The sequence below is a fragment of the Lissotriton vulgaris genome, unplaced genomic scaffold (assembly GCF_964263255.1).
Source record: "Lissotriton vulgaris unplaced genomic scaffold, aLisVul1.2 SCAFFOLD_2286, whole genome shotgun sequence".
NCBI lineage: Eukaryota > Metazoa > Chordata > Amphibia > Caudata > Salamandridae > Lissotriton > Lissotriton vulgaris.
The window spans coordinates 337,909-351,634 of NW_028250841.1; the positions used below are offsets into that span (position 1 = coordinate 337,909).

Here is a 13,726-nt window from a genome sequence, read left to right on the forward strand (position 1 = left end):
GGAGCGAGAAGAGTCGCTGGTGAGTGAAGAGGACATTCGATTCTTGATAAAAATTAAAGGGTATTGGGATGTCATAAAACCGACAAATCATAGTGAGGGTTCTGATGGAATGCTGTAGATGGGTGTAGCTGCTTTCAGGGGCACAAACCTGGGCAGAAGGTAGTCTTTATCTTATTCAGACCCTGGTACTGGTCTTCACACCATGAGCAGGACAGGTAGGAAGCTAGGTTCTTGTTGCAGTAGTCCCCCTTAAGTTGTGTGTGGTATTTGATGCAATTTTGACAGCGGTGCACCTAGTTCCTGCTAACTAGGCCCCCAGTACTAGTGTTCTTCCCCAAAAACAAGAGAACTGGTCACTTGATCCCCAAGTGACCATACCTGTAGCACCTCTGTAAGTCTCTAGTAAATTGTCCCCCTGTTGCCCAGGGCATATGTACTAAAGAGGGTCCCTAAGAGCTGCAGCATATCTTGTGCCACTCTAGGGGACCAAACGCCAACCACTGGTCAAAAGGAGTTTCCCAGCTACATGATGACTTCACTGAAACTAAAGATGTTTGGTATCAAACGCATCGTATAAATAAGCCCACATTGATTCCAGTGATGGAATAATTAATACTAGCACTATGAAGGTACCTTAGAGGTACCCCCTGAACCCTACAAGTCCTCTAGTGTGCTGGCCGACTGGTCCGGTCCAGCCTGCCACCACATGCTATTTATCGCCTCCGCTAGTTCCACCTCTCCCTCAGATGTTAACCTTGCGAAAGAATGTGGAAATCGAATAATCATCACAAATGGCCCTCTTCAGTTATCAATAAGGATTTAAAGGTCATAGGCTTAATGGAGAGAAAGCGGCAGCCTACGAAAAACGTCTTTGTTAGTAAAGAATTTTGGTAAAAACTCACATTGTCTGGGCCAAAGACTGATGCAAGCAACTTTTTGATATTGTCAGACATGACACAAGTCTAATACTCCAAAGTCATTTTGTTTATCCTCGTACATAATTTTGAAGCATTTGCTGAATTGAAATTTTAGGATCAAATCTCTCACCTTTATTAATCTCGCCTCGACCCATCACTATATGAAAATCATCTGCCACTTGGTCCGAACTCGAAGCAGTTCCTGAAACCACGAAGATGTGGAACATTTAATCTCTCGGAGCTTCCTGTTGCTTTGTTCACCAAATGAATTCCAGCCACTCTCACTCAGAAGTCCTCCCCACTTTAACTTGCCCCTCAGTGAGCCTTGATTGTCCTGATATTCTGTTTTCCCCCTCAGCATTTGTTAGCCTCTAACAATTCTCCATCCAACCGAGCTTGCAAGCTTTATACACAAATAAACTCTGTGAGTACTCCAAGCAGGTTATATGTTGAATTCTGAAATCTTTTACCTATCAAGATGTCTACTGATCTTGTACGATTTAATTAAAGAGGCTGTATATACCTTCCTTTTTTGGGGGGTGTGGCAACGATTTAGGCAGCAATATATTTTATTCATTTATTTGATGCTTTGCCCAGATTTTTGGGAATGGTGGCTGATGCTATGAACCACCTTACAGGTTCACATAATTAAGTGGCCTCGCTAACTTCATTTCTAAAGGGGGCTATTAAACAGACACAAGACGTCCTATGATGTCGGATAATATGTATAATACATGCAAGCATTCGATTTATTTTTCTTGCAGTATTTGTTTTCCCGTGAGGATCCAGACAAACCACTTTTGACTACTTTTTAGCCGGACTTAGGTGAGGTGTATATCAGGACTGGGAGAGATAGACGTCCTGAAGATGATCACGGTGACCTTTATGGCACAGTAATTCGGTCGAAAATTTTTGACACAAGCAGTACTAGGAGGGGTGTTGTGAGATCTTAATTTTCTCTGGTAACACAGCCCATCCTTCACGTTTTTAATCCTGGATGTGGAACCTTGAAATAAAGGAGTTGTTGGTGTCCACAAGCCAGTTTTTAAGCACACTTTCATGCTGCACTTAGTTCTATCACTATACCCAGTCACAGGGTGATAATCACTACTTTATCACTGTGTTTGTCTCATCTATGTCAAGTTAAATTTTTCTGTGCTTTCTTGTTGTTTGTTTTTTGTTCTCCCCCCTCCCTATGCTCCGCCCTGAGCGTGGCTCCGCGTGGGCGTTTTGTAAGCAGACCCGATGATGAAGCATGTCATACACTCTTGTGTGTGAGTGAGGGCAGTTTTCAAACAGATTGGTTTTTGTCTGTACGATTGTGGTGTGCTATTCGTGCATATTTTTTCTGTTCTTCCCACCCCTTCTTGTGTTTACATATTGCATTAGGGGTTTCGGGGTGGTGGAGTCTCTTTTCTGTCGCTTGACCCTCTCCCCTTATACGTGAGTAATGATCACTGATGAGTGAGGAGGATCACTGATGAGTGAGGAGGATCACTGATGAGTGAGGAGAATAACTAAGGATGACTGAGCGAGGTGGATCATTGAGGATCACCGAGCGAGGAGGATGACTGAGAATGACTGAGCGAGGAGGATGACTGAGAATGACTGAGCGAGGAGGATCATTGAGGATCACTGAGTATTGAGGATCACTGAGTGAGGAGGATCATTGAGGATCACTGAGTGAGGAGGATCATTGAGGATCACTGAGTGAGGAGGATCATTGAGGATCACTGAACGAGATGGATCATTGAGGATGACTGAGTGAGGAGGATGATTGAGGATCACTGAGTGAGGAGGATCATTGAGGATCACTGAGTGAGGAGGATCACGGAGGACGACTGATGAATGAGGAGGATCATTGAGCGAGGAGGATCATTGAGAATGACTGAGTGAGGAGGATCATTGAGAATGACTGAGTGAGGAGGATGATTGAGTGAGGAGGATGATTGAGTGATTGAGTGAGGAGGATGACTGATGAGTGAGGAGGATGACTGATGAGTGAGGAGGATGAATGAGCAAGGAGGATGACTGAGAACGACTGAGCAAGGAGGATGACTGAGAACGACTGAGCAAGGAGGATGACTGAGCAAGGAGGATGACTGAGAACGACTGAGCACGACTGAGCAAGGAGGATGACTGAGAACGACTGAGCAAGGAGGATGACTGAGCACGACTGAGTAAGGAGGATGACTGAGAACGACTGAGCGAGGAGGATGACTGAGAACGACTGAGCGAGGGGGATCACTGAGCGAGGAGGATGACTGAGAACGACTGAGCAAGGAGGATGACTGAGAACGACTGAGCGAGGGGGATGACTGAGCGAGGAGGATGACTGAGAACGACTGAGCAAGGAGGATGACTGAACACGACTGAGCACGACTGAGCAAGGAGGATGACTGAGAACGACTGAGGGAGGGGGATGACTGAGCGAGAAGGATGACTGAGCGAGAAGGATGACTGAGCGAGAAGGATGACTGAGAACGACTGAGCAAGGAGGATGACTGAGCGAGGAGGATGACTGAGAACGACTGAGCAAGGAGGATGATTGAGAACGACTGAGCAAGGAGGATGACTGAGAACGACTGAGCAAGCACCGAGGATGACTGAGAACGACTGAGCAAGCACCGAGCAAGGAGGATGACTGAGAACGACTGAGCAAGCACCGAGCAAGGAGGATGACTAAGAACGACTGAGCAAGCACAGAGCAAGGAGGATGACTGAGAACGACTGAGCACGACTGAGCGAGGAGGATCATTGAGGATCACTGAGTGAGGAGGATCATTGAGGTTGACTAGGCAAGGAGGATCATTGAGGATCACTGAGTGAGGACGATCATTGAGGTTGACTAGGCAAGGAGGATCATTGAGGATCACTGAGTGAGGACGATCATTGAGGATCACTGAGCGAGGTGGATCATTGAGGATCACTGAGCGAGGTGGATCATTGAGGATAACTGAGCGAGGAGGATCACTGAGGATGCTTGAGCGAGGATGATCACTGAGGATAACTGAGCGAGGAGGATCACTGAGCGAGGAGGATCATTGAGGATCACTGAGCGAGGAGGATCATTGAGGATGACTGAGCGAGGAGAATCACTGAGGACAACTGATGAATGAGGAGGATCATTGAGGATCACTGAGCGAGGAGGATCATTGAGAATGACTGAGCGAGGAGGATCTTTAAGGATGACTGAGCGAGGAGGATCATTGAGGATAACTGAGTGAGGTGGATCATTGAGGATAACTGAGCGAGGAGGATCTTTAAGGATCACTGAGCGAGCAGGATGTTTGAGAATGACTGAGCGAGGAGGATCATTGAGGATGACTGAGCGAGGAGGATCATTGAGGATGACTGAGCGAGGAAGATGACTGAGAATCACTGAGCGAGGAGGATCATTGAGGATAACTGAGCGAGGAGGATGACTGAGCGAGGAGGATGACTGATGAGTGAGGAGGATGACTGATGAGTGAGGAGGATGAGGATGACTGAGCGAGGAGGATGACTGATAAGTGAGGAGGATGACTGATAAGTGAGGAGGATGACTGATGAGTGAGGAGGATGACTGATGAGTGAGGAGGATGACTGATGAGTGAGGAGGATGACTGATGAGTGAGGAGGATGACTGATGAGTGAGGAGGATGACTGAAGAGTGAGGAGGATGACTGATGAGTGAGGAGGATGACTGATGAGTGAGGAGGATGACTGATGAGTGAGGAGGATGACTGATGAGTGAGGAGGATGACTGATGAGTGAGGAGGATGACTGATGAGTGAGGAGGATGACTGATGAGTGAGGAGGATGACTGATGAGTGAGGAGGATGACTGATGAGTGAGGAGGATGACTGATAAGTGAGGAGGATGACTGAGCACGGAGGATCTCTGTGCAAGGAGGATGACAGAGAATGACTGAGCAAGGAGGATGACTGAGAACGATTGAGCACGACTGAGCAAGGAGGATGACTGAGAACGACTGAGAGCGGGGGATGACTATTCGAGAAGGATGACTGAGCGAGAAGGATGACTGAGAACGACTGAGCAAGGAGGATGACTGAGAACGACTGAGCAAGGAGGATGACTAAGAACGACTGAGCAAGGAGGATGACTGAGAACGACTGAGCGAGGGGGATGACTGAGAATGACTGAGCATGGGGGATGACTGAGCGAGGAGGATGACTGAGAACGACTGAGCAAGGAGGATGACTGAGAACGACTGAGCAAGGAGGATGACTGAGAACGACTGAGCAAGGAGGTTCACGACTGAGCAAGGAGGATGACTGAGCACGACTGAGCAAGGAGGATGACTGAGCACGACTGAGCAAGGAGGATGACTGAGAACGACTGAGCAAGGAGGATGACTAAGAACGACTGAGCGAGGGGGATGACTGAGCGAGGAGGATGACTGAGAACGACTGAGCAAGGAGGATGACTGAGCAAGAAGAATGACTGATAACGACTGAGCAAGGAGGATGACTGAGAACGACTGAGCGAGGGGGATGACTAGGCGAGGACGATTACTGAGAACGACTGAGAAAGGAGGATGACTGAGAACGACTGAGCAAGGAGGATGACTAAGAACGACTGAGCGAGGGGGATGACTGAGCGAGGAGGATGACTGAGAACGACTGAGCAAGGAGGATGACTAAGAACGACTGAGCATGACTGAGCAAGGAGGATGACTGAGAACGACTGAGCAAGGAGGATGACTGAGAACGACTGAGCGAGGGGGATGACTGAGCGAGGAGGATCACTGAGAACGACTGAGCAAGGAGGATGACCGAGAACGACTGAGCGAGGGGGATGAGTAGGCGAGGACGATTACTGAGAACGACTGAGAAAGGAGGATGACTGAGAACGACTGAGCAAGGAGGATGACTGAGCAAGCACCGAGCAAGGAGGATGACTGAGAACGACTGAGCGAGGGGGGATGACTGAGCAAAAAGGATGACTGAGATCGACTAAGCAAGGAGGATGACTGAGAACGACTGAGCGAGGGGGATGACTAAGAACGACTGAGCGAGGGGGATGACTGAGCGAGGAGGATGACTGAGAACGACTGAGCAAGGAAGATGACTGAGCAAGAAGAATGACTGATAACGACTGAGCAAGGAGGATGACTGAGAACGACTGAGCAAGGAGGATGACTGAGAACGACTGAGCGAGGGGGATGACTGAGCGAGGAGGATCACTGAGAACGACTGAGCAAGGAGGATGACTGAGAACGACTGAGCGAGGGGGATGACTAGGCGAGGACGATTACTGAGAACGACTGAGAAAGGAGGATGACTGAGAACGACTGAGCAAGGAGGATGACTAAGAACGACTGAGCGAGGGGGATGACTGAGCGAGGAGGATGACTGAGAACGACTGAGCAAGGAGGATGACTAAGAACGACTGAGCATGACTGAGCAAGGAGGATGACTGAGAACGACTGAGCAAGGAGGATGACTGAGAACGACTGAGCGAGGGGGATGACTGAGCGAGGAGGATCACTGAGAACGACTGAGCAAGGAGGATGACCGAGAACGACTGAGCGAGGGGGATGAGTAGGCGAGGACGATTACTGAGAACGACTGAGAAAGGAGGATGACTGAGAACGACTGAGCAAGGAGGATGACTGAGCAAGCACCGAGCAAGGAGGATGACTGAGAACGACTGAGCGAGGGGGGATGACTGAGCAAAAAGGATGACTGAGATCGACTAAGCAAGGAGGATGACTGAGAACGACTGAGCGAGGGGGATGACTGAGCGAGGGGGATGACTGAGAACGACTGAGCAAGGAGGATGACTGAGAACGACTGAGCGAGTGGGATGACTGAGCGAGGAGGATGACTGAGAACGACTGAGAAAGGAGGATGACTGAGAACGACTGAGCAAGGAGGATGACTGAGAACGACTGAGCGAGGGGGATGACTGAGCGAGGAGGATGATTGAGAACGATTGAGAAAGGAGGATGACTGAGAATGACTGAGAAAGGAGGATGACTGAGCGAGGAGGATGACTGAGAACGACTGAGAAAGGAGGATGACTGAGAACGACTGAGAAAGGAGGATGACTGAGAACGACTGAGCATGGAGGATGATTGAGGATGACTGACGAGAGAAGAGAATGCCTGAAGATTAGAAGATCAACAAATTAGTGAGGAAGATGAGTGAGGAGGACGACTACGGAGTGAGGATGATAACGGAAGATGAAAAGTAAAGAGTGAGGAACATGAATGAGTGAGGCACTTTACCGAAGAGTGAGGAAGATGCATGAGTAGTGAGGACGATGACTGTGGAGTGTGACATGAGTGAGAGCTGCATCTTGGTAGTGAAAAAGACCTCTGGTGCTTGAGAGAAGCAATTGAAGATTGAGGTGCATCAACCAGGATAATAACAAACGTACAACGTCCAGTCCGTGAGGTGGGTGTGGAATGGTGTTCTTAAAGAAGGACGCTGTGGCCATCATGGTCACAGGTGTGGGCTGGAGGTGGTCTTAATTCAGACCCTGCCACTCAGCTCTAGGTTTACACCACAAGGAGTAAAGTTGCAGGCATCTTTAGTGACTACATCTATTCTTCCTAACAGGTTCTCCTGACTGCCATGAAGACGATCCTTGTTCCAGTGACACAGAAAGCTCAGGCACAGGTAAGAGGGGAATAGTGTCATGAAAAGATCCAACACCTCTCACTGTTCCCAGCCACAAAAATCCCACCCACAGTCTTGATCTGGTCCTGAGGTTACAAATCCAAAACCTAAAACTTTCAAAAATTAGATGCTATGAAGAACTCTCTTCTTATGGACATTTATACAAACGGATCATATGCTCTCTAATGTCCTCTGCACTTGGATGGGACAAATATACATATGTAGATTTTCTCATGGAAAAATAGATGCCACAGAAGTTTGCTGGGGTACAGATTCCAGGCCTACTTCTGTAACATTCCTGAAAGAGATACATGTGCACCAATGCAATCACATATACCTACAGGTGCACCTTTATGACTTTCTTTAAGAAATGATTTTCATGTTGCCAAAAATAGTTTTGCATTACATAAATCAAGCATATTTTACTAAATGATACCTCAAAGAAATGGTGTTTAAAGTTGCACCAATAGTTTAGCAAAACTCTTGTTCCAAGGTTCAATATTTTGTGTACATTTTATTTTGAACCCAAGCAATCACCAATCTTGTTCTCATGCTTACGCATGTATTTGCATTTAATCAGGGAGCAAATTATATAGCCTCAGATTGTTCACACCATCGCTGCTAGAGAGATTTTCCTCCTTTGCTGGAACTCCTTTATTCCCATTGTTCATGACGAGCTCAGCTCGTCATGAGCACAGGAGCACTGTACTGCATGACGAGCTGAGCTCGTCATGAGCAGCGAAGGGGTTAAATATGGCAAACATGATTACGCACTATTTATATGAAAACAATTGTTAGTAATGCAACTGGAGCTCACTCTTTACTGCATTTAAAAAAAAATGTATAAACATTTTCTTTATTCGCATTCTCCAAAGAATTACAGTTATAGGATGACATATTTATGCGTAATCTCCATAACCTTCAGTTGCTTACTTTAAACATAAGAATTACAAACCCTTTAGGATAGTCGGGCAAATATTTGATAGGAACATCATCACAAAACCCTATAATGCATGCACTACGTGACTTCAGCATCCAACAAATCATTTACCACTATTTATTGATTGCTTATTACAGCATCAAATCTCGGCCAACTATTTCTACAGTAGAGGAGTTAATACCAATAGTAACTATATCAGATGAAACTGCATCTGTATGGTCAGACTGTTTTGTATGCAGCCATTCTGATATATGGCTCCAGATATCTTTAGGTCTAGACGCTGTAGGCATAAGTTCCCAAAATAGTGAGAGCTGAGTTTGACAATATGTGACGTCCCGTAACCACGCTGCAGTGGATGGGGCACTTAATTTCCTCTAGTGTACAGCTACCCCGCGTTTGGCCAATAATAATAGCATGGGGTGCAATTTCCGACAGTGTGAAGGTGTTTCCTTCACATACCCCAATAGTCCTAACAACGGGGAAGGTGTTGTTTGTACATGAAGAATTTTACCAATGTTAAAATTGTCTGTCCTGTATTTAGCTATGGGAGGGTATTACCAAGCTACGTGCAAAAACATTGCTGACATCGCTCTGCATCGTCAGCAGTTGGTCGCAATCCCATGCGGTGGAGTAGGGCGCAGGGGTTTTGTAGAATGTATGCAAATATTTAAAATGAATCAACCGCAATTTGGGGATAGCATCCTTAATTGGCCACAACAATTTCCACTGCTCCTCTAGAAGTGGTGGATGTAACTCGGTAGTCCACATCTGTAAAGTTTTGGGCTCCTATATTGGCATGTAGTCTGCATGGAGCTGTATAGGTCAGTGATAAGTTTACGTGGTGACTGATTAGTATTTGCTCCAGAGCCTGCAGTGTGGGAGGCAGGTTGGGGAAGGTAGTGTGAAATTGACGGTAGGTTGCTTTTATACTGTGATACAAAAATATTTCGGCGGAGGGTGCTACACCTTGTTTTCCCACCGGGGCGGGTGGTAGGTGTCGGCCGGATGTAGGTCTGCATATGTGTTCATGCCAAGCCTGTTAGCAAGAGTGACATTTCCTTTGTCCCCCAATATCGGCAGCTGGGAGTTATGTGCCAGTGGCACCGAGGGGGCATATAGAACATCCAGACCGGCTCTCCTACGCAGGCCATTCCAGCTCCTTCTCAGTGCCTCAACCGGGTCTATTTCATACCGCGGTCTTGTGTATCGATGAAATATCACGAACGAGAGATGGGTCGGAGCTGCTCTGTCAATCTCGACCGCCACATGCGGCCTAAAGGGTGTGGGATGGACCCAGTGATGTAGAAACTGTGCCTGTGCACAGTATGCATAAAGCTGGATATCTAGCGCACCCAGTCCACCTTGAGCCAGGGGAAGGGTCAGGAGCTCCAACGACACTCTGGCTTGTTAACCGGCCCATGCCAAGGATATCATCAGGGATCGCATTGTCTTGATAAAGCCTGCATGAGGGGGAAGTTGATAAACAAATCGAAACATTTTGGGAGGACAATAATGCTAGCAATGGCTATGCGTCACGCTGGGTAGAGCTGCAGGCAGGGCCAGATCTTTATTTTACTCTCCAGACAAGTGACTTCTTTCCCATGGTTTTCATCCCAGAGGTCTTGTACATTAGGGCTGAGATATATACCTTGATAGCGTACCAGTCCTTCTGTTCATTAAAGAGGGTAGTCTAGTTGAAGAGGCAGGGTGCAGGTTGTTAATGCACTGCATTTCATAAGAGCACTTGTCGTAATATTAAACGTTTTGCATCAAGTCATGTACACAACTTTAAATAACTTGTGCACCTTTCAGGTCCTGAGGTGTTGGGCAAGGATGTTCCAAGCTTTGGGTTCGAGGCATGTGGGCTGCTGAATTCATATCTGTGCATAGATCGCCGCCTAGTGTTGGGTCCGAATGATTGCACATTGTTGTCCTGGAAGAGTCTTCGAAGTATCACGAGATAGGTGGCTCCTCCCCTGGACTACAGTGCGCATGGGCATCGACTCCATCCTCAGATTGTTTTTTTCCACCATTGGGTTAGGATGTCTTTAATTCCCTCTTGTCGGAATTGATAGATAAACTTTTTTAAGACCAAAAGGTCTTTAGGCTACACGTCGGTATTGTCTTGCGTTCGGCTTTACTTCTTCCAGCTCGACTCCGAGCCGGTTTTCTGTACTTCCGCATGCTCTTGGCGCGGAAGGCCTAGTCGGCGCTCCTGCCTTATCGACCATCCATCATGGACCGAAGTCCATTCAAGCGATGTCTGGTCTGTAACTCGAAGTACCCACACATCAATGTCCACCTGGTGTGCAACAATTGTCTGTCGCCCGACCACGATGAGGCCAAGTGTATGGCCTGTTCCCGATTCAGGTCCAAGAAGACACTCAAGCGCCGACGAGCCGCGCGCCTGGAGGCCCAGCAATCTGCTCCGGCGCCTACGGACATTTTCGATGCTGGGGATGTCGAGGAAGAATATATCCAGGACGTCTCGGAATCGAACCCCGCGTCGGACGTCGAAGAAGATTACGACGCTGATGCTGAGGTGTTCAAAGGCGAAGAAGTCGTCGAGGAGGTAGGAGACGACGACGGTGCCCTCGGGGCCATGGAGGATAGCTCGGTCGAGGAGCTCCCTCAAACTGACTCTGGGGCCGTGCCTCTACATAAGGCCCAGGTCGAGGGATCGCCTTCGGGCCTTACCCAAGACCTTCATATGGGTTCCACGGCCCCGCCTTCGGGCCCGGCCACGGACATTGTTACCGAGCCACTCCCGGTCAAAATTAAACCAAAAGTGAAAGCTACGGTCTCGACATCGGATACTGCGCAGATGCAAGTATCGAAACCGAAAGTTCACATCGCATTGGTCAGATCAAAAGGTTCTGAGGCCTCGGCGCCGAAGAAGACAAAGATGGCTGTCGAGCCGAAAGGCCATGTCAAGTGCGCCGAGACTAAGTCTGCCGCGCCGAAGACTAAGGCGAAAGTTGTCGATACTGGCGCATCGGCACCGAAGACGGTCGACGCAGGCAAGGACCTTGTCAACCCGAAGAAGGCTGTCGACGACCCAAAGAAAACTCTCGGCGACCCAAAGAAGCGACCCGATGACCCGAAGGTCCTCTCTGCCCCGCGTCCTCACGACATAGCCATGGGTGCTGCGGCCCGAGAGGCAACTCCGAAGTTGGCCTCAAAGGACTCGACTCCAAAAGTGGCCTCCAAGGCTCCGATGAACCGGCGCGTCCATCCACCGCATTCACCAAAAAAGTCGAGGACTCCCTACAACACATTAGGGACGGCACCGCGGCGGTAGAGCCGAAGGACCCTACGCCTGCGAAGCCTTTGGAGAAACCGGTTAAGGCGTCCACGCCGATCCTCTTAACCTTGCCGCCTAAGACGGCGCCGAAGGCTTTCGCTCCTAGGCCAGGGGCCGGCGTGCCCGAGAAGGTCTCCTCGGCGCCGAAGGTGTCGTCGGTGGTCCACGGCCCGCGGCCTTGACACCCCTTGGAAGATGAGCGTCAAGAACACTTCATCGACGCCGAAACGGGCAGGCTTTCCCTTCTGAAGCGGAAAATCACCCCGGAACCGCAACTGGAGTCTTACAAGATCCCTCTCAAGAGGAAGATGGACTCTGCTTGCTCGCCTGCCTTGGTGGAACCCCTTGCACCTCAAACTCATGATGTGTCGCCCACTTACTCCGATGTGGACACTGGAGAGGGTGATCAGGAAGATGAATACACTTATCCAGTCTATACAGACCCTGAGGATACAAATGAGCCCTGGGCCGCTGGTGGCGACCCTGGGGATCCTCATTCAGGACAAGACCCTCAACTCTTCTCTGCGAAGACTTCACCTACTGAAGACTCTGCTGCTTTCAATGCCCTCCTTGAACGGGCTGCTAACCATCACAATGTCCAGCTGCATGCTGACCCTGTGGATGTGGATTTCCTCTTTGACACTTTTTCTGTATCGGAAAAGACTGTGAAAACTCTGCCTATGCTAAAAGGTATTTTAAAGCATGCTGCTGAGGTCTTCAAGGAACCTACCAGGGCGAGGGTGATAAACCCTAGGATTGACAAAAAATACAAGGCGGCACCTACTGATCCTACCTACATTAAAGGACAGTTGCCTCTGGAGTCCCTTGTCGTCTCAAATGCCCGGAAGAGGGCCAATTCTCAGACTAAGGGTGATGCTCCTCCCCCAGACAAAGAATCCAAGGTCTTTGAGGCTTCGTTGAAGAGGGTAGCAGCACAGGCAGCCAACATATGGCGCATCTCTAACACACAGCTCCTAGCGCGTTATGACAGGGCGCACTACGATACACTAGAGACCCTGCTGCAACACCTGCCTGACCAATACAAAGAAGGGGGATTTTCTCGCAACTTTAGACTTAAAGGATGCGTACTTTCACATTCCACTGCACCCTTCACACAGGAAATATCTCAGGTTTACCATCCAAAACCAGCACTATCAATTCAAGGTTTTGCCTTTCGATGTCACCACGGCACCCAGGGTGTTCACGAAGTGCCTGGCGACTGTGGCGGCGCATCTCCGGAGACGAAACATTCACGTCTACCCCTATCTGGACGACTGGCTCATCCAAGCGAAGTCAGCCCAGCAGTGTGCCGCCCACATGTCCCGCATCATTCACCTCCTGCACGATCTGGGATTCTCACTGAATTACCCAAAATCCCACCTTCAGCCCGCCCACATACGACGGTATCTGTGTGCGACCATAAACACTCTGGAGACCACAGCACAGCCAAATTCAGTGAGAGTCAGCAGCATTCAGTCGCTGATCCAAAAATTCAGGCCTCAACACTCACTTCCAGCAAGAGTGTTCATGCAGTTGATAAGCATGATGGCCTCCTGCATTTCCATAGTCCCGCACGCGAGATTACATACGCGCCCGCTTCAGTTGTGCTTAGCACGTCAGTGGACTCAGGCTCACGGGCAGTTGAAAGACCTAGTGTTGGTGAGCGGTCGGGCATACAACTCTCTGCATTGGTGGAATCCACGAAACCTTTGCAAGGGCCGACCGTTCCAAGAGCCTGTGCCACAGATTATCCTGACGACGGGCGCTTCTCTCCAGGGTTGGGGAGCGCATGTACTCCATTACACTGTGCAGGGCCTATGGACGCAACAGCAGGGGAAGATGCTCATCAATGTTCTGAAACTGATGGCGATCTTCATGGCACTGAAAGCCTTCAAAGTACATCTATGCAACAAGGTTGTGTTGATCCGGACGGACA

General features: G+C 48.9%; 1 protein-coding gene across 1 annotated transcript in view; it reads left to right on the forward strand.

Moving 5' to 3' along the window:
* Positions 1–13,726, forward strand: part of LOC147663102 (uncharacterized) — a gene marked incomplete at its 3' end in the record, with an annotated part of 242,284 nt that overhangs the window by 193,047 nt on the left and 35,511 nt on the right. Inside the window, exon 11 of the mRNA XM_086950679.1 lies at positions 7,487–7,546. Coding sequence (XP_086806805.1) covers positions 7,487–7,546 — 60 coding nt within the window. The remainder of the gene's footprint in view (positions 1–7,486; positions 7,547–13,726) is intronic.